Source organism: Suncus etruscus, chromosome 14 (genome assembly GCF_024139225.1).
Source record: "Suncus etruscus isolate mSunEtr1 chromosome 14, mSunEtr1.pri.cur, whole genome shotgun sequence".
Taxonomy (NCBI): domain Eukaryota; kingdom Metazoa; phylum Chordata; class Mammalia; order Eulipotyphla; family Soricidae; genus Suncus; species Suncus etruscus.
The window spans coordinates 42,335,415-42,357,831 of NC_064861.1; the positions used below are offsets into that span (position 1 = coordinate 42,335,415).

At 43.8% G+C, this 22,417-nt stretch overlaps 1 protein-coding gene across 1 annotated transcript in view; it reads right to left on the minus strand.

The window, feature by feature from the left end:
• N4BP1 (NEDD4 binding protein 1) overlaps positions 1-21,081 on the minus strand; it is a 58,479-nt gene extending 37,398 nt beyond the window's left edge. The window contains exon 1 of the mRNA XM_049786062.1: positions 20,840-21,081. Coding sequence (XP_049642019.1) covers positions 20,840-21,037 — 198 coding nt within the window. The 5' untranslated portion in view covers positions 21,038-21,081. The remainder of the gene's footprint in view (positions 1-20,839) is intronic.
• Positions 21,082-22,417: the final 1,336 nt, after the last annotated feature.

Sequence of the window (22,417 nt, forward strand, 5' to 3'; positions counted from 1 at the left end):
GTGGGATGGTGAGGCCTTTCTCAGCTCAGCCAGGCTCTTGCAGCCCCTACGACCTGGCAGGTCTGATGGTTGCAGGATGAGGATTCACAAAGAAGTCAGATGAAGTTTCAGGAGTCAGCCAGCTTTATTTCCCAGTCCTAACCTAACATAAACATTTCCTCATGTGGCTCAAATTATTTTATATATATATTTTTTTGCAGGTTAAATATTTTTTTAAATAAAGATACTATTTCTTCTTCCTAGGGAAGCATGACAGAAAATAATTAAGACCAAAAACCAAAAAATAAAAGTATCTGGTTTGTTTTCTGATCCAACCCTCTACTGTGTCTTTTAATGGGGGGAGGGGTCAGTCCATTAACATTTAAGGAGATTATTGACAGAAGGGGTTGTTGTGCTATTATATTGTTTACGGTTGTTGTTAAATTGGGTGTTTGGGTTGTGTAGTTCATTTAGGGTCGGTTTGGTTAGCGCGAATAGTGCAAGTTCTTTTTTGTCTGAGAATGTTTTTAGTCCTCTCTCCCATGTGAATGAGATTTTTGTTTTTGTTTTTGTATCACACCCAGCAGTGCTCAGGGGTTACTCCTGGCTCTACACCCAGAAATCGCTCTTGGCAGACTTGGGGGACCATATGGGATGCAGGGATTCGAACCACTATCCTTCTGCATGCAAGGCAAACGCCTTACCTCCAAGCTATCTCTCTGGCCCCGGGGCCCGTGAAATAAGTTTTGATAGGTAGTGGACTCTAGGTTGGAAGTTTATTTCATTCAGTAATTTAAATATGTTCCACTGACTTCTTGCTTGAATTGTTTCAAATGGGAGATCTATTTTGATTCTTATGTTCCTTCCTTTGTACTTGAATTTTTTTTAAATTGCTTTAAAGATTTCATCTTTCCTTGATTTTGTTTTTTGTTTGTCATTTGGATTACTATATGCCTTGGTTGGTCTATTTGGGTCTATTTTATTTGGAACTTTTTGCTTCTTGGATTTGTACAGGGTGTCTCTTTCCAGAGGGTGGGAAATTTTCTGCTATTATTTCCCTCACTATTTGTTCTTCCCCTTCTGGTATTCCAACAATTTGTAGATTATTTCTTTTGTCTTTGTTCATTAAGCACCTTACTTTTCTTCCAATGTTTTGTCTCTCATTTCTTTATTGACTTCTTTGTTGTTTCTGGCTTGAATTTTGTTTTCAAGTTCGTCCAAATAATTCTCTATGTGAGTAATTCTGCTGTCGTGGCTTGCTAGCATGTTTTTTAGCTCCCTTAGTTACGTTTGTACGGACTCTCTTGTCTTCTGATACAATTCTTTGAGTTAGTGAACTGTTCGTCTATGGATTTCTTAATTTCTTTGGTTAGTGATTCTTTGAATTCCATTGCTAATACATTAAATGCTTATGTTAGGCCTTCATATATTGAGTTCATGCGTTTTGGAAGGCTTGGAAATCTGAGTTTCTCTCTGTATTTCCAGCTATTGATGTCTTCCTTAGTTTCCCTTTGTTCTTTGCATAGGGTGGGTTGGGGTTTTGCACTTTCAAGTTTTTTTAAGTGGTCTGTGATGTCAGGAGACCTCCTCTGCCATGAGGCTTCAGAGCTGGGTTGTGGTGGCAAGGGGTTGTGCCCTACTCCTTACTAGTGGCTGGCAGTGTGGCCCAAGGCCCTAGGCCCTGCGGCTTCTGAGCGGGGTTAGGGCGGCAGGGATTGCGTCCTGTTCCAGTCTCCCTCCCTGCTCTTTACAGGTGGCTGGAGTGGCTGGCATGAGGCCAAATTCCTAGGCCCTGTGGCTTCTCAGGGGTTTATGCCCTGCTCTGGTCTCCCTCCCTGCTCCTTACCAGTAGCTGCAGATGGGGCCCAAACCCCCAGGCCTTGCAGTTTCTGACTGGGGTTGTGGTGGCGGTGTTATGCCCTGCTCCCTGCTCCTTAGGGGTTAGCTGGTGGTGAGGCCCAAGCCCCAGGCCTTGTGATTTCCGACCGGGGTTTGTGGTAGCAGGAGTTATGCTCTGATCCGGTCTCCCTCTGTGCTCCTTGCCGTGGCTGGGGGATGTGTTCTACCCAACACCGGTCGCCCTACCTGCTCCAGCTGGGGTGAGGCCCAAGTCCCCAGACCTTGTGGCTTCAGACCAGGGTTTGTGGAGGCAGGGATTGCGCCCTGCTTCAGGTTCCCTCCCTGTTCCTTACTAGTGGCAGGCATCAAGGCCCCAGCTCCAAGCCCTGTGGGTTCTGAGTGTTCTGAGCGGGGTTGGGGCGGCGGGGGTTGTGACCTGCTCTGGTCTCCCTTCCTGCTACTTACCGGTAGCTTTATTAGTCAATTTTAATGAAGGCCCAAGTAAGAGTCAATGAATGAATTACATGACAGTGAAGTAAATTTCTCCCCCAAAAGTACTACAAACGAAGAAATGAGGAAAATGAGAAAAAAGACTAATTCCTAAATCCTCTACCTAAATCCAAGTACCGTATTTTCTGGCATATAAGATGACCCCCTAATTTTGCAGTTAAAACATAGGTTTAGGCCTATATTCTCTGTATCAGAAAGAACTTTCCTGTGCTGCATGTGTTCCTGTGCTCATGTACCACAGTGAGCCAATCACAACAAGCAAAGGTTCAAAGGTTATACTGTAATAGATTTCCTCTCTGACTCTGGCCAATCTGAGCAGGCTTTTTACAGTGTAGATTCGGGTCCAGAACATTGTGTAATTTGCATGCATAAAAAGCCTGCTTGGATTGGCTGAGTTAGAGAGGCGGTCCGAGCAGCCTTGCAGTGATTGGTGCAGGATCGAGTTGGAAAATTCGTTTTGTTGCAATATTCAGACAATTTTCGTTTAGCGGTATATTGAAACATTTTTCGGGATATACTCGGTGTATAAGACGACCCCCGATTTCCGGTTGACTTTTTTCATTTCAAACGTCGTTTTATATGCCGGAAAATACGGTAACTATAACTAGCATTCCCTAAAAGACAAAATAGCAATCAAAAGTAATATAAATATTAGTATATTCCTTTAAAAAAAAATGTCTCTAATGGCCATCTATGTTAATTCAGGAAATCAGGGCCACTCCTGATCAGACAGTACTAATCAAGCTGGATAATTCAATGCTTGGGCCTAGCAGTGCTGGGAACTACCTTGATTAGTCAGTTGCTGCTCAGAGCAACACAGTACTAGGAACTCAAATCAAGTCCTTGCAGCACCTGCAAGGTTTTCACCTCTGATACTTGAGTTACTACCTCCATGGCCCCAATATTTATATATTTCTTTAAATGACAATACACAAGACATCATACATCTTTGTAGGTGAATTACATTAAATCGTTTGAGAACAAAGGCACAGATGTGTCAGGGGGTCACAAACATGATTGTGAATGGGTGAGATGGAGGAGAGTAAGGTATGAAGAGGATAAACAGAATTACAATCAGAAAAGTCAGAAATTCTAAAAGTGGGCTGGAGAGATAGTATGGAGGTATGGCATTTGCCTTACATTCAGAACGAGTGTGGTTCGAATCCTGGCATCCCACATGGTCCCCTGAGTCTGCCAGGAGCAATTTCTGAGCATAGAGCCAGAAGTAACCCCTGAGCATGGCCAAGTGTGACCCAAAACCAAAAAAAAAAAAAAAAAAAAAAGAAAGAAATTCTAAAAGCAATACTTGATGGGCTACAAGGGTGGTAGGTAGCAATGAATTAAAAATATTATGGGAAATTTAATCTTTTAATTTATCTTTATATTTCATCTATAATATCAAATAAGGCAGAAAACATTTCTACATTATGTTAAAGGCTCAGGAATCTAAACCTAGAGACTCTTGAGAAACTATGTAATAACCAAAAACTATGGGCAACAAAATAACTAATAAATTCAATCTAGAGTGGCAAATATAAATACAAAAATCACTGTAGCCAAAGTCAGCAACCAACTGACGGGAGGAGATAAGGCAGTAAGGGAGCTCTCCTAGGAAAGATGATAAAATGAGCAGATGATATAAAGAAATGTCTGTAAACTATTATGGATATGTGTAATGCAAATGTCAAAGTAAGTGAAAACAGGGCAGATAAAAATAAATTTTTAGGGGCCAGAGTGATAGCATAGTAGAAGGGCATTTGCCTTGCAAGTGGCCAACCAACCCAGAACAAATCCAGTTTCGTTCCCACCCACTTGGTTCCTTGAGCCTGCTAAGAGGTGACTTTTGAGTATAGAGCCAGGAATAACCCAAGTGCCGCTGGTTGTGACCAAAAAAAGTTTGTTTTGTTTTGTTTTTAAATTAAGAGCTGGGTCTAAGGGCCAGAGAGATAGCATGGAGGTGGGGCGTTTGCCTTTCATGCAGAAGGATGGTGGTTCGAATCCCGGAATCCCATATGGTCCCCGAGCCTGCCAGGAGCGATTTCTGAGCCTAGAGCCAGGAGTGACCCCTGAGCGCTGCTGGGTGTGATCCAAAAACCAAAAAAAAAAAAAAAAAAAGCTGGGTCTATACATTACTCTGTTGGTCACAGCACTATTTACATTAACCCCAATCTGGAAAAACCCAAGTGCCCAACAACTGATGAATGGCTAAAGAAACTATAGTACAACTACACAATGGAATACTACACAGTTGTTAGGAAAAGAGAAGTCATGAAATTTGCTTATGCATGATGAATATGGAGACCATTATGCTGAGTAAAATGAGCCAGAGGGAGAATAATAGATATAAAATAATCTCACTCATTTGTGGGATGTAAGAAAAATAAAGGATAATATGGTATTCAGGGCTCTGCAATCAGGAATTACTTTAGACATGCTCCAGGGACCATATAGGGATGCTATGATTGAATCTGGGTTGGACATCAGGAGATCATAATGGGTGCCAAGGATTGAACTTGGGTCAGCCACGTGCAAAACAAGTGACCAAATCACTGTACTATTTCTCATCTCCCAGGAATTTTAAAGGAGGAGGGGTTTGGGTCACACCCAGACGTGCTCAAGGAATTACTCCTGTTTGGCTCAAGGATGTTGTCTGGCTGGTTGCAAGTCAAGTACCCTACCAGCTGTATGATCTCTACAGACCCACCTCAAGAAAAAAAAAATTTTTTTTTGGTTTTGGGGCCACACCTGGTGCTTAGGGGTTGGCTATATCCGAGGCAAACACCCTACCCCATCTCTCTGGCTCACAGAACTTATTTTTAACAAGTTATTGTGTTCCCAATGTCTGGCCATCATTAATTCTACTGGTAAGATTCAATATCAATCATTCACACTTGACTATATTTGTGTATCTATTAATCAATCCCAAACCTGTATATGTACATCCTGTATTACATTATTAGGTTTTAAAATAAGTGTACCAAAAACAAACAAATAAACCAAGATTTGTGTTGGCGTTATTGTAGAAAGAAATCTTAGAGCAGCTGGTGAGAATGTCAATGGGCCAGGCCTTTCTGGAAAACAATATATACATTCCTTTAAAAAAAAAAACCTAGAAATTGGGGGCCGGAGCGATAGTGCAGCAGTAGGGCATTTGCCTCACACGCAGCTGACCCAGTCCAATCCAGGAGCGATTTCTGAGCGTATGGCCAGGAATAACCTCTGAGCTGAATCACAGGGTGTGGCCCAAAACCAAACAAAAAAACTAGGAATTGAGCTTCCATTTGCCCCAGCAGTTTCTTAACACCAGGCAGTGCTCACGGGTCACTCCCGGCTCCACACTAAGAAATCACTCCTGGCAGGCTCAGAGGACCAGATGGGATGCCGGGATTCGAAAAACACCGTCCTTCCGCATGCAAGGCAAATGCCCTACCCTCCATGCTATCTCTCTGGCCCCAGCTCCAGCAATTTCTATTTCACTTCTTGAAGTATTCTCCACGGACTTAAAAACAAAATGGAGAAAGGACATTTGCAACCTATGTTCCTGGAGAAAGGACATTTGCAACCTATGTTCCATGCACTACATAACAGCCAAAGTCTAGAAACAACCCAAGTGTCTAAGGATAGATTGGTTAAAGAAACTAGGGTACATATACACAATGTATATGTATCTCTGCCATATGAAAAGGTTCAATCATGTAATTTGCTGCTACAAGAATGGATGTGGGATTATCATGCTAAGTGAAGTTAGTCAGGAGAGACAAACACAGAATGCTCATATACAGGAATAACAAATGCACAAAGACAATGGAAACATTAGGAAACATGCTACTGCTACTGGGGGAGGAGGCCAGACCAGGGAGGGGGCAACAACTATGGTGGATATGGTGGAGGGAAAGTGTTCTGCTGAGAGGAGGGGTAGTGTTGAAATGTGGGTGAAATGCTATGCATGAAATCCTATTAATAACAGTACTATAAACCACAGTGCAAAAACTTATTTACAAAAACACATCTCAAAAAGGCAGAATGGTGGCCCAAACTGGTGGAGGGAAGTGGACACTGTAAAGAGACTGTTGCTGAAACATTGAACCCTGTATACCTGAAACCCAATACAAATCTTTGTTAGCTTTGTAGTTTCACAATGACTAAATACACACACACCCACACATTTCTTTATATAAGGCAAAATAAATGGTCAACCTTACACAAAGTGAGCCCTCCTCTATCCAAGGGAGTTACTTTTTTGCAATGTCTGCCATTCAAAACATCACTAAAACCAGAATCAAAGTGATTAAGAGCCTGCACAGCTAATCCAAGTTTCTCAGCACCTCTGTTCACATCTACCATTTCTATTATAGGCACTTGTTTAAGTAGCATTGTTGGTTTATCTCCCAGATAATGTGGCTTGAAGCAGCTGACTGAAAAGAGTGAAAGTGAGCCTCCTCTACTAGTACAGTATACAACAATAAATGGTTAACTGAGAGCACAGACAGGTACAAAACCAAATTTAAGGGAGACATATGGATAATAACCACAATGGGTAAAAATGTATATAATCTAAATGTAGATCAACCATCATCAGTGTAAATCTGAAAGACCTTAGCAGTTGCCATGAGCTTTACTGCACAAAGTAATAGAAGATACACCAACCACAAACTGACCACAAATCATTGAGGAAGGAGAAACAATACAGGCAAGTATGTTCTTCTTATATTAGATTTCTAAAATGATTCAGACTAAGAGGTCTCTCTACTCTGACTAGACACTTCAAAATTCCAAAGTCTTCTCCTATTAGGTTCTCACATAATAGCACTGTATCTCTAAGAAAAAATAGGATTAATATAACTTTTAGCCCATGACACAAATCTTAGAAAATAAAAAACCTTCTTTCACATTATTAAGAACAACAACAGGGGTCGAAGTGATAGCACAATGGCAGAATTTAGCTAGAAAGCAGCCGACCCAGGATGGACCCAATTCAATCCCAGGCATTTCATATGGTCCCCACAGCCTGCCAGGAGCAATTTCTGAGCAAAGAGCAAGGAGTGACCCCTGAGAGCTGTCGGGTGTAGCCCCAAAACAAAACAATAAAGTTATTTCCAGAATTACCCACTAAAAATTAGTTACCAGGAACTGGTTTTACAGCCTAAATTTCTAGCTGTTCCCCCTTATCTTTAGTTGCTTTTTTAGCATATATTTGTGGTCAGATAAAAAAAGATTCTGTATAGATCTCCCCAACTCAATTTTATTCTATAGACTCTTCAAGTTTCAAACCATCCATCTGTCTGTTTTTTGGTTTGCGGCCTAAGCTGGGCTACACCCAAGAGTTACTTGCTGGCTCTGCACCTAGGAATTATGACTGACAGTACTTGAAGGAACCATTTGAAATGCTAGGGATCAATATGCTGAAGACAAATATCCTATTCAATGTAGGATTGCTAGAGGTGCTCAAATTACTATGATGTTAACACTGAAATCAACCCTAAACTCTTCTTTCTGCTACTAGTCTTTTCACACTCTCATCTCTAGTAACAGTATCAAAATTGTATCTGAAAACATACCTATCCTCAGTGTCTTCGAACAATATTCAAATAATGTCTGAAAGAATATCCATTTTACATCCTTATTTTAAGACTTCCTAGAACACTTAATTCATGGAATTAATATTCAGGATCTTCATGACCATATTCAAAAGTCCTATGTGGTTTGGTCTTTAACATATTTTCTTATTTTTGCAGTCTAATTTTTTTAACGTTTTCTGGTTTGGTTTTGTTTTTAATAATTTTAATATTTTCTTCCTTAGCCAGTCAGTCAAAAACTCCTTCCAAGAAACTGGGGGGATGGATGAGTGGGAGAATGTAAACAATAGTCTTCCTTAAGCTATAGCTTTTACCACGACTCTACCAGACAGTTCAGAAACTAGACTTGATCATATAACACTTATCAGACAAGTATGATTCTGTTCTTCGTGGTGGCACCAAGAAATTGTCAGGAGATATTTCTGTGTCAAAAATGACGTTTTACCAACCCATGACGAATGGTGGTTTGAATCCTGGCATCCCATTATGGTCCTCCGATTCTGCCAGGAGCCATTTCTGAGCGCAGAGCCAGGAGTAAACCCCAGAGTGCTGCGGGGTGTAATCCCCCACCCCCCCAAAAAAAGTGACAGCATCAGAACAGGAATTAAGAAGCCTGGAAGAGGGACCAGAGAGACAACAGTGTGAAGGGCATGGCTGTTTGGGATCTTCTGCATACAATATCTGAGTGGTCAACCACTGGCAAGCATCACAACCAGGATCATAAGAACAAAGATTAAGAGAGAGAAAAGACACTACAAAGGGTAAAATATTTAGTCTAGCAAACAGCCAACCCAACTGATATTTTGGGGGGGGGGGGGGAGGGAGGCACACCTGGCAGTGCTAAAGGGTTACTCCTAACTCTGTGTTCAGAAATCGCTCCTGGCAGACTCGGGGGACCATATGGAATGCTGGGGATTAAACCCAGGTCCATCCCAAGTTGGCCGTGTGCATCCTAAAGCTATGCTATTGCTCTGCCCTCTCCCCACCCCCCATAGCTAATTTAAACAACCCAAATCTCTGTCCTCCAAACTGGTACTTCCAAAAGCCCAGGTAGCCACACATAAATCACACAACTGCTGCCATGTAATCTCATCAATCAGTCCAGCTTCACAGATCCTAGAATTCCTGGATACTGCCAAATTCCTCAACACAGAAACTCCAGTAGAAGCAAACCAAATTAGATGAGAAACATCAAAGCTCAACACAAACTACAGAATGCTCAGCTAAAAACAAACAGTTTAGGGGCCGGGTAGGTGGCGCTGGAGGTAAGGTGTCTGCCTTGCAAGCGCTAGCCAAGGAAGGACCGCGGTTCGATCCCCCGGCGTCCCATATGGTCCCCCCAAGCCAGGGGCGATTTCTGAGCACATAGCCAGGAGTAACCTCTGAGCGTCAAACGGGTGTGGCCCAAAAACCAAAAAAAATAAAAAAAAAATAAAAACAAACAGTTTAGTAAACCTTCAGAGAAAGACTGAATGACCCCACTGTGAGATATAATAATTTCACAATTATTTTAACTAAAGTATGTTTCCATTATTCCTGCTTGGGGGTGTAACTGGAACAATGATGGAGGGAATGTTAGACTGATGGTGGATTTAGTGTTGGAACACTGAATGCCAGAAATAAATGTATTTTAAAGAACTTTGTATACCATGGATTTTGTGTTTTTTTTTTTTTTTTAATAATATCTTTACTTGGGCCGGAGAGATAGCACAGCGAAAGGGCATTTGCCTTTCACGTAGCCATGCCAGGACTGATGGTGGTTGGAATCCCGGCATTCCGTATGGTCCCCCATGCCTGCCAGGAACAATTTCTGAGCACAGAGCCAGGAGTAACCCCTGAGCGCTGCCAGGTGTGAGCCAAAAACCAAAAACCAAAACAATAATATCTTTATTTAAGCGCCATGATTAAAACACATTTGTAATTGGGTTTCAGTCATAATATATGGTGTTTAAATAAAGTAAAAAAAATTTACTACAGTAGTGATTTTCATATTGGACTATACAAATCCAGTCAGTCATCATACTGTTTCGGCATGGTCCCTACATAATAATTTTTTCAACATTTCAAGGGGTTATAAATACAAAAAGAATAAAAGAATGAGACCCTAGAATTAGTTTGCCAATATATATTCTGGGATAATATACTTTAGTTTTACTTACTGTGTTCATAATGAGTAAGAACTGGAGTCTGTGAAATTAGTTGAACTTGCAGATTATTGTCCAGGGAAGGCACAGATGACCAGTATAAAAGATAACCCCAAAGTTTATGGTTAGGGCCAGAAAGATAGGACTGAGAGTAAGGCACAGCACACAGCAACCCAGGTTCAATCCCCTGGTATCCCATATGGTACCCTGTACACCACCAGGAGTGATTTCTAAGTGCTGAGCCAGGAATAATCCCTGAGCACCACCAAATATGACCGCAAAAAGAAAACAAACAAAAAACTTTATGGTTTCATTACCCTGTAAGGCATCTGTAATCTTATTTCAGTATTTCTTTTTAGTGTGTATATTCACTTCCTCTAATACTCTAGTTCCTAACCATTCTGTATCCTGGGGCCTAGCAATGAACCATAATGGCCTGAGCACAATTTGAAGGTCTGAGCCCCACACCACCTGGAAATAAGTATCACCCATTTAGGATGTTCCTATTTACATGAGCAATAAAAATAGGAGAGATTCGGGCCCGGAGAGATAGCACAGCGGCGTTTGCCTTGCAAGCAGCCAATCCAGGACCAAAGGTGGTTGGTTCGAATCCTGGTGTCCCATATGGTCCCCCGCGCCTGCCAGGAGCTATTTCTGAGCAGATAGCCAGAAGTAACCCCTGAGCAACGCCGGGTGTGGCCCAAAAAACCAAAAAAAAAAAAAAAAAAAAAAAAAAAATAGGAGAGATTCAAGGCATAATTTCTGGGTTTTTTTGGTTTTTTTTTTTTTTTGGTTTTTGGGTCACACCCGGCAGCACTCAGGGGTTACTCCTGGCTCTATGCTCAGAAATCGCTCCTGACAGGCTCGGAGGACCATATGGGATGCCAGGATTCGAAGCACCTTCCTTCTGAATGCAAGGCAAATGCAAACGCCCTATCCCCATGCTATCTCCCCGGCCCCAAGGCATAATTTTTAAAGTATATCATATTGGTGTGGCAATCTTGCCTTTTGTCTATCAATTTGGCCACAAATTGTGTTTATAGTAAAGACTGAACACTGTGGGGCTCCCTTTGCTTCTACTGTTTGTCATTGTCATGACAGTTCTGACAAATGAGAGGAAAGGAAAAGTTCTCAGGTTTTGTAGAAGTTTGTTTTATTTTTGTTTCTTTGGTTTGGGGCTATACCAAGCAGTGCTCAGGGCCTTCTCGTGGCTCTGTGCTCAGAGAACACTCCTAGTAGGGTCAGGGAATCATATGTGATGGCGGGATCAAATCTGGGTCTCCTTGTACAGAGCCAAGTGCAATCACTGTACAATCACTCTCGCCACATCTTATGATCAGAGAGAAATAGCAAAGAAGGTAACTGCAAAGATTTTCACCCTGATAATAACAGCAACTCACCTTTGGACCTTTCGTGTTTTTTTTGGACGGGGGAGGTGTTGAGTTAACACCCAGTGGTGCTCAGGGGTTACTCCTGACTCTGCACTCAGAAATCAGCCCTGGCAGGATCAGGGGACCATATAGGATGCCAGGGATCAAACTCGGGTTGGGCGTGTACAAGCCAAACACCCTACTCACTATGTCATTGCACTACCCACTATGTTATCGCTCATTTTTCTGTTCTCTCACTTACCTGGAAGCTAAATGGAACTCTGTTTATTTTTGTTGTTGTTGTTGTTGGGGGGGGTCCACACCCAGCAACGCCTCCTGGGTTACTCCTGACTCTGTGCTCAGAAATCAGTCCTGGTAGACTTGGGGGACCATATGGAATGCAGGGGATCTGGGCTGGCTGCATGCAAGGCAAATGCTCTCACCCTGTGCTATCACTCAGTCCCCTTTATAGACTTTTTAAATGAAGTAAAGTAAACTTGGGCCAGAGGGATAGCACAGCAGGTAGGGTACTTGCCTTGCATGAGGCTGACCTGGATTGGATCCCTAGCATCCCATATGGTCCTCCCATGAGCTGGCCATGGGAGATTTCTGAGGGCAGAGCCAGAAGTACCAATGAGCACTGCCAGTGTGGCCCAAAATAAAAAATAAATAAATAAATAAATAAAAGTGAGCCCTCCCACCTTGAAAAGTAACTGTAGACAAATCTATTAACTGATACACACATACATACATCATATCTCATTACCTATTAAAATAAAGTAACAATATCTATTACCTTAGTTATTTAAAATACTAGGTTTAATAATAAGCACACCACTAAAAGTGTTACTTCAAATATGGGTAAATATTCGAAGAAATCTCAATCTCAAAATCCCCAAATCAAAAGCAAATTCTAGATACAAAGTTATATTTTTGCTTTGCTTATTGTGTTTTGGGATCATGTCCATTAGTGCTCAGGACTGGTTCTGTGCTCAAGGATCACTCCTGGCAGGGATAGGGGGATCATATGTGAGGAACTAACCTTCAGAAGGCAGGTTACAAGATGAGCACCCTAGTCCAAGTATCTCTTCAGTACTCATGCAAGTTTTTATGAGAATCCACAGTTCTTATTCATCAACTAACATAAATTACTAATTCAATCTAGGCTATAACTTAACAAAACTCTATACTTAACACAGCGGGTAGAGCAATGCCTACCCACCTACAATGCAGCCAACCTGGCCCTGAGCTAGGCAGGCATGGCCAAAATAAAACTATATTGAGGAGCCGGAGCAATTGCACAGGGATAGGATGTTTGCCTTGTATGCGACTGACCCAGGACGGACCTGGGTTTGATCTTCGGCATCCCATATGGTACCCCTTGCCTGAAACAATTTCTGAGCACATAGCCAAGATTAACTCCTGAGCATCACTGGGTGCCCCCCCCAAAAAAAAAACTATATTAAAGGAACCTAAATATTTGTTGTATGTTGTTTCCATTTGTACAACTAATTTTTAAGGGCCAGAGTGGTAGCACAGCAGTACGGCATTTGCCTTGCATGTATGTGGCTCATCTGAGGTGGACACAGGTTCGATTCCCAGATCCCATATGGTCCCCAGAGCCTGCCAGGGGCAACTTCTACATGCAGAGCCAGGAGTAACTCTGAGCACCACTGGATGTGGCCCAAAAACAAAAATCAAAACACACTGATTTTTTAAAGTAATTAAACTAAGAACCCCCTATCATTCTGATTAAGGGATGAAAAACTGCAAGTTTTATATTTATTTAAAAAAGAAAGAAAAACCTAACCTTTCCAGTAAAAGCAAAACAGAATCTCCACATCACTACCTAGAATAACATCTATGAATTATTTCCTCCATGAGCAATCTACTATTCAAGAGTTCACACATGAAACTAAGTATAGTATACAGCAAACTTTTCTCATAGAAAAGGAAATGAAACAAAAATTCTCTGTCATCAAATAGTAATAAGCCACTTCTACTTCAAATGCATTTTCTTTATCTTTTTTTAACTCTTCTCTTACTATACAAGTTTAAAAGTAAAAACTCAAAGATAGGTAAAGAACAATTATCAAGTCTTAAGATCCCCACTTTTTCAGAAAATAAAATGTACAATTTGAAAATGAACTGCACATTAATGTACTTTTACAGTTTTTCTGGTGTCCTATAATTTCAAACTTTAAGGGTCATTACTCTACTTAATTCCTGATACATGCTGTGTATACTCATAGGGCTACTCACTGACAAAAGGGAATGCCTGAAACAAAACAGTTAATGTTATTCCATGGACCGGTTTCTAAAGAAGTGGCTAAAGCCATTCCTTGGTTCTCTGGCACTTGGTTTGTTTCCAGATTCTAGCCATTGTAAATAGAGCTGTGACAATCATAGGAATGCAAAGGGTTTTTCTGCATGGTGTTTTTGTGGTCCTAAGGTATATCCCTGGGAGTAGTATTACTGAATCATATGGAAGCACAATGTCTAGTTTTTTGAGGAATATTCATATTTTTTCCCAAGTTTGGGCCAGTCTACATTCCACCAGCAGTGAAAGAGTCTCTTTCTCCCACATATACGACAGTACTGCTTGTTCTTGTTCTTTTTTGGGGGGGTATTGGGGGGATGGGGCCATAACCTGTGACACTCAGGAGTTACACCTGACTGCACTCAAAAGTTACTCCTGGCAGGCTCAAAGAGCCAAATGGGATGCCGGAGATCAAACCCTGGTTGGCCACATGCAAGGCAAATGCCCTATCTGCTGTGCTATTACTCAGGCCTGCGTTGTTATTGTTCTTTGTGATGTGTGCCAGTCTCTGCAGTGCACATCTGTAGTACATTAACAAAATGAAATATTACACAGCTGTTAGGAAAAATAAACTCATGAAATTTGCTTATAGTTGGAATAATATATAGTATTATGCTGAGTGTGAAATGAGTCAGAGGGAGAAGGATAGAATCAGCTTATTAATTTGTGGGATATAAGAAAAATAAGAGGGCAGAACGACAGCATAGCAGGTAGGGCATTTGCCTTGCAGGCAGTCGACCTGACTTTGATCCGTGGCACCCCATATGGTCTCTCAAGCCCAACAGGAGCAAAGAGTAACCCCTGAAGTTACTACCCCCCCAAAAAAAAGAAAAGAAAAAAAAAAGACAGTATGGTAATAATATCCAGAGACAATAGAGTCAGGAGGACCAGTCAGTCCATGGCAGGAAGTTTGCAACAAAGAGTCAGGATTGCAGTTAGGGTAGAAAAGGGTCCACTATGACAATGATAGTTGGAACTGATCACTGGACAAAAATGGGTGCTGTAAAGGGATAAAGTGATATCTATGGTCGAACAGTGCCATAGAAAGAAAAAAAAGTGAGAGCTGATAAGATAGTAAAGTGTTAGGGCATTTGCCTTGCAAGCAGCAGATCCAGGACAGATGGTATTTGCTACGTGCAAGGCAAATGCCCTACCACTGTGCTATCTCTCCAGCCCCATCAGGAGCAATTTCTGATTGCAGAGCCAGGAGTAACCCCTGAGAACCGCTGGGTATGACCCAAGCCCCTCCCCCCAAAAAAGGAAGAGAGAAAGTGAGAGAGAAGTGAAATGCCTTCCCAGAGGCAGGCAGTAACAAATGAGCCATTGGGTGTGACCCAAAAACAAACCAAAAAAGGTAATTCAGGTTTTGAGCATTAGTATAGCAGGTGTTTTTGCCTTGCATACAGCCAACCCAGGTTTGAGTCTCAGTACCGAATATGGTCCCCTGAAGCACCACCGGGGTGATCCCTGTGTATGGAGTCAAGAATAAACCCTGACCATTGCACGGTGTGGTTCCCACCACCAACAACAAAATAGAAAAGTTCACACTACGAAATCTACACTACTGGCTGGTCAGGACACACATTCAACTGCCGCCAGATAAATTGTAAACTACAATGAACAATTTCACAACTTCACAACTAATATTGGAACAGCTGCAAGCCAAGGTGCTAGAAACTGGAATATTCCCAGAGTAGGGGCCAGCAGCCTCCCCATTTCCCCACACTCAGGTACTGCTTGAAGAACCTGTAGCAGCCACACCCACATCCCACAGCTACCTCCATGTGAAGAATAACCCAGCTTCACTACTTCTTGACTATTCTTGGAAGAGATGCAAGCCAACCTGCTGAAAATCACCCAAAAACCAGTCTTCAAGCTGAAAACTAGGGGAGGGAGGAGCAGACCACAACAGTTCCAGTTCTACAAATTCTGGCCCTCTCGCCATGTAACACCTAATTTATATATTACTTAATATAACACAATATTGGGGCCGGGAAGGTGGCGCTAGAGGTAAGGTGTCTACCTTGCAAGCGCTAGCGTAGGACAGACCGCGGTTCGATCCCCCTGCGTCCCATATGGTCCCCCCAAGCCAGGGGCAATTTCTGAGTGCATAGCCAGGAGTAAACACTGAGCGTCAAACGGGTGTGGCCCAAAAACAAACAAAAAAAATAACACAATATTGATAATCGGTAGCAACACACCAAATTAGATGGCAATATAGCATAGACATCAACTAAGCGAATACCAAAAACAATAACCAAAGCTTGACTAACAATAAATAGCTCTAGTAAATCCTAAGACATTGATTTAGTAACTCCAGGGTGAGGTAACAATTTTCAAATTTTCTTTTACTGAAGTATTATTTTTTTTGATAATTCCATTAGTCATTTTGTTGTAACAAGCAACATAAATTAAATTATTTTGTGCCTGCTAAAGGGGCAGCTTGGGAGATGGGTGGGAAACTCAAACAGGGGTAGAAAGTCACACTAGTAGGTGGATTGATGCTGAATCACTGAGTAGCCCAAAAACAACTTTACTAGGAACAACTATACAAACCACTGTGTTAAAAGTTTTTAAGTTTTGCTTGTTTGTTTTGGGGCCACACACTGCGATGCTCAGGGGTCACTTCTAGCTTTGTACTCAGGAACCACTCCCAGCAGGTTCGTGGGCAATATCATATCAGGTGGAAACTGTATCAGATGTCAGGGGACAAATCCAGGTCAGCTGCATGCAGGCAAAACATCCTACCCAACCTACCCTGTATTGTGATATCCTACCCTTTGGCCCCATATTTTCACTTGTTTTGGTTTTGTTTGTTTTTTGTTTTTTTTGAGCCATACCCAAACTGATCAGGGAGTTATTCCTGGCTCTGCCCTCAGGGATTGTTCTTAATAGATCCATTTGAGATGCTGGGGATCAAACTCGAACTTAAAAAAATTTTAAGGGCCTGGAGTGATAGAAGAGTGGTAAGGCGTTTGCCTTTACTCTGAACGTTACCGGGTGTGACCCCCCAAAAAAGATGATAGCTATGTATACTTCCTGACACATATACTACTCTTTTTGTTTTTGTTTTCGGTTTTTTGGGGGCCAGTGCTCAGGGGTCACTCCTGGCTGTCTGCTCAGAAATAGCTCCTGGCAGGCACGGGGGACCATATGGGACACCGGGATTCGAACCAACCACCTTTGGTCCTGGATCGGCTGCTTGCAAGACAAACGCCCCTATGCTATCTCTCCGGGCCCATATACTACTCTTAACAGTGAGTTATTGTCCCTAGCAACCAACAGACTAAACAGTCACTATCCTTCATGCTATTGAAAGAGGCCTTAGTTTCCCCTTGCCAGCTGCTTTGAGCAGTACCATTTTTGACAGCCCCAGGCTACATATTTTGGGGGATCACACCCAGCGGGCTCAGGGGTTACTTCTGGCTCTGCGCTCAGAAATTGCCACTGGCAGGCTCAAGGGACCATATGGGATGCAGGGATTTGAACCATCAGTCTTCTGCATGCAAGGCAAATGCCCTATCTCCATGCTCTCTCTCAGCCCCCCCCCCATGCTACATGTTTAATGTTTGTGAGAATTTCTGGACTTTCTGATAAATTGGGAATTATCAGTTAGTTCCCCATGATCATAGAATTCTTTTATTTTTTTTAACTTTTTTTTTCTTTTTGGGCCACACCCGGAGACTCTTGGGTTACCCCTGGCTATGTGCTCAGAAATCGCTCTTGGCTTGGGAGACCATATGGTATGGCAGGGGACCGAACAGTTGTCTGTCCTTGGTTAGCACATGCAAGGCAAACTGCTCCGGCCTAAGATCATAGAATTCTGCCTCACTTTGGCTCACTGAGAGACTAAAATAGGCAAATGCCTAAAGCAAATAGTCAAACCCAAAGGGTTCAGACTGGCCAGACTACACAGTAAGACCCTTGCATGCTCTCTAACATTTTTATTAATTGATAACGAATGCAAGGAGAGCCTGTTAAGGCCTGCACAAAGACTCAGTTTTCCTATAAACCTCTCCACACAGGGGGCTGGAGCAATAATACAGCAGACAGGGTGTTTGCTTTGCAAGCTGCTTTTCCAGATTCAATCCCTGGAATCCCATGTGGTCCCCAGAGACTGCCAGGGGTGATTTCTGAGCACAGAGCCAGGACTAATCCCTGAGAATCACCGGATATGGCCCAGAAACAAAAAACAAAAATAAACAACAACACCACAAAATGAGCTATATTAATTTATTCCTAATGCTAAGTTCCTCCACTTGTGGACCAATACAAAGACCCTCCACCATCACACACTTACATCACTCTGACGCTTAAATCAGTTCAATCCTGTATCATTTAAGCTGCCAGGTCCCCATGAAAATCTTACCTACTTTAGTCAACTCTAACTTAAAGTAATGTCTCCTCTCTTCCAGGTGAATCTTGCCTACAGAACAAGCAATCTTTCCCTTCTCAAAACCCTAGGATTCCATCTTCACTAAGGCCTTGGCTTAGCATTTGAAGCCCAGAAGGAATTTTCCATGGGTTACTCTGATCCTTCTAATATAGACACTTCTTGACGTTGTTTTCTGGCTTTACAACAGTCTCCTCTAGAGACTTCTGGTTCTTCAAAGTCCAGCCCAAGTGATACCTCTTTCAAATTCCCCTTTGACCAAAAAAAAAAAAAAAAGATTAATCTTTCAGAATATGAGGTCTCTAAACCTCCAGCAACATAACCTCTCTGTTATCAATAGCCCCCTCTCACTTCTTTCTAGACAAAGGAAACTGAACTAAGAAAATCCTCAGAGTAGTAGTTGCTGATGGCAATGAATTAACATTATTGCACTGGTGATGGGTGGTGTTCTTTACATGACTGAAACCCAAACACAATCATGTATGTAATTAAGGTGTTTAAATAAATTTAAAAAATAAAATAAAAGCAGGGCAATATGCAAACCTTTAGGTGGGGACCCAGAACCCTAGACCACATTTTATTCTAATCAGATCCACTAATTATGGAAAATGCCACCACCACCCCCCAAATCTTCCTTTTAAAGTTCAACTTGAAATTTTAGACAAGGGGATGCAAGTAGGCTGTGCTACCTAAACCAGGTTTAGCTCCCGGCATCCATATGGTCCCTCGTGACCACCAGGAGCGATTTCTTAGTGCAGAGCCAAGAGTAACAGGGAGTACACTCAGTGTGACCCCCACACACACACCAAAATAAGAAAACAGATAGGAAGTGAGATAGTACAGTGGGGAAGGTGTTTGCCTTGCAAGCAGACAAGCAACCCATCTTCAATTCCTAAACACAGCATATACCCAATAATAGATGAGGGGATAAACTGTGGTACATCTATACAATAGAATACTATGCAGCTGGTAAGAAAAAAATGAAATCATGGAATGATATGCACAGTATTATGCTGGGCAAAATGAGAGGGAGGGGTTAGACATTGAATAAGTGCACTCATTTGTGAGGATATAAAAAAACATATGTAATAATATCTAGAGACAAAAGAAATGAGATCCAGACCAGTACATGGTAGGAAGCCTGCCAGAAAAAGTGGCAAAGTTGGTAGAGAGGGGACCACTATGACAATGACAGTTGGAAATGATCACTCTGGACAAGAAATGGGTGCTGAAAAGAAAAATAATGATAATGTATAAATACCCCTTCAGTAATGATATTGCAAACCATAATGTGTGTGTGAGAGAGACAGAGAGAGAGAGAGAGAGAGAGAGAGAGAGAAACAGAGAGAGAGAGAGAGAGAAACAGAGAGAGAGAGAGAGAACGCGTGACAGAGACAGAGAGAGACAGAAAAGAAAAATATAGAGGCAGAGACGAGTCTGGGAAATGTACCCTGATGAAGGTGTTGGACATCATAAGACAGAAACGCAATCATGAACGTCGTAGTGATTCAATTAAATAATTTTTTAAGGCAAGGATAGGGCCTTTTTCTTTTCAAGCTATTACAGTTAGAAGTTAGTTCCATCAAGGGAGAAAGAAGTGTAATCTCTGGAAGTCAGAAAACCATATTGGGTAGAGACCTCATCACTCGGGAGGCAGGTAGGTAACAAAAACAAAGAGTCTCAAAACAAACCTGGCTCCTCCCGACCCCCACAACTCCCACTCCCTGGGCAATGAACACTCAGGATAGGAGATGTACTTTCCTGGCCGGGGGAGGAAGGGAGAGCAGAATATGTCGCTGAAGGTATCAATCTGAAAGGCTGAGTTCAGACAGACAGAGGTGAATCACTTCTTTTACAGTTTCGGTTTCCCCCCAGCTGTTAACTGAGAGATCCAGCCAGAGAACAAAAACCTTGGAACCCATAGGATTCTTTGTTTTGTTTTGCTTTTTGGTTTTAGGGTCACACCTGGCAGTGCTCCGGGGCTACTCCTGGCTCTATTCTCAGAAACCGCTCCTGGCAGGTTTGGGGGCACCACATGGGATGCCAGGACTCGAAACACCGTCCCTCGGCATGTAAGGCAAACGCCCCACCTCCACGCTATCTCTCCGACTCCCAAGAACCCATAGGATTCTTAAGATTCGAGAAACCTCCTAATAAGACAGTCAGCCAAACAGCGAATCGCTCTCTAAGCAGTAGTACACAAATGTGGCTTGTGCGTACATCAGCGCAGGAGCTTTGATAACAATATACGACGAAACATTGCTCGTGCCCAAAATCCTCCCGCGACTATCGGGGTTCTTTGGATCATCCATCGGACTGTCCAGGGGCAAGCTCGACGTCCGAGAGTGGGTCGAGGAGGTGGCGATGCGGCGCTGGGCCTGGTCGTGACAACGGGCACCAACCACTCGCGGCGCATTGCAGCGGGCAGGCCCCGGTGTGTGTGTGTGTGTGTGTGTGTGTGTGTGTGTGTGTGTGTGTGTGTGTGTGTGTGTGTGTCCTGCGCCCACAACGCCTCACCTGCTCCGTGTACACAGCGGCCTGAAATTCAGCTCCATCCATCACCAGCAGGGAAACTGAGGCTCTCCCGGATTGGGCCCGCAGGCCTGGGATCCCGAGCCGACGCCCCCCGCCGCCCGCCCCCACAGCCAGCCCCGCAGGCCCCGCAGCAGGCGCGGGAGGGAGTCACGACCGCCCCGGACGCGGCTCACCTTGGCGCTGTGCACAGCCTCCTGCGGCCCGCGCAGCTGCAGCCAGATGCGCGCGGGGAGCGGCTCCTCGGAGCCCAGCGCGCCCAGCACGGCCAGATGCACGCCGAACAGCCCCTCGATGCGATCGCGGCTCCGCTCCAGCAGCGCCGCCTTCTCGGCGGGCGCCGTGAACTCGTCCAGCACCAGCCGGGCCGCCATGGCGGGCGCGGCCTCCCGCGGCGGCGCCGCCAGGGGCCCGCGACGGCGACGCCCCCTCAGCGTGCCGCTGCGGCTGCTGCGGCTGCGGCACTCGAGCCCGTCTAGCGGCGCCCGGCCCTCCCGGCCGCCTTTGCCTTCGCCCCCGCCCTGCCACCGGCCCCGGGAGCCCGGCTACACCATCCCGCCGCCGCCGCCTCAGCTCGGCGTCTGCGGGGAGAGACGCCCTCCGCCCCTTCCTCCGCCGCGGCGAACCCGGGCCCGCCGCCGCGCATGCGCGCCGCCTCCGCCTGACGTCATTGAAGCGCGCCGTTCCCCGGGGAGAGGAGAGGGGAGCCGAGGCGACGGGCGTGACGTAGCACCGCCGCCATGTTTGTTGAGGGCAACGAGGTCTTCCCCCTTCCCAAAAGAGTGTCTAGGGCCGCCTGAAGTGAGGGCAAGTAGCTTTCATGGAAACCACTATCGAGGTCTATTAAGCCGCTAGGCTAGGAGGTGGGGCTGAATCCTGTATCTCACAAGGGATCTGGCTGGCTTAACCGGATAGCAAAGTCTAAAATCGCGATCTCAGTTCTACGGCGTCTCATTCATTCAAAATGAAATGGCCCATTCTTTACCTACTCTCTTTCTCTCTGTGTGTCTCTCTCTCCCTGTCTCTCTTTTTCTCCTCTCCTCTCCTTTCGCTCTCTCTCTATCTCTGTCTCTCTCTGTCTCCTCTGTCTCTGCTCTCTGTCTTTGTCTCTGTCTCTGTCTCTTCTCTCTCTCCTCTCCTCTCCTCTCCTCTTCTCTTCTCTCTCTCTCTGTCTCTGTCTGTCTGTCTCTCTCTCTTCTCTGCTTTTATAATAAATTGCTCTTCTGTACACAATTCTTTTTGAGATGTAAAAACCTGCTTAGGTTTGATCACCATTAAATAGGTGTCTGGCCCTCAAATTAAGTATCTCTGAACAATAAATATAGTACATGAAGGGCAGTCTGGGCTCTCCATCCTGGAGACGATGAGCCCCAAGCTTTTCTCTCTACAAAATAAAATAAAACCGTAACTGGAATGAGGCTGGAGCAGTGGGTAGGAAATATGCTATCAGGTGGTCGACTTGGATTTGATACTCAGCATCCCATATGGTCCCCAGAGCACCAGCCCAGGAGTAACCCTGAGCATCGCCAGATGTGGCCCCCAAATAAAAACTAAAATGGCACCCAAAAGATGAGGGAGAGGTCATTAAGGAAAATGTTTTGGAAGCAAAGAAACTTAGAAAAAGTTAGAATGATTTCTAGGTTGTTACAGAAGAGGTAAAAAAAAAATTTTTTTTTGCTCCAGACCAAACCAGCTCGATGCCCGGCACCACATCTGGTCCCCCAAGTACAGCTAGGAGTGCAGGCCAGCAGTTA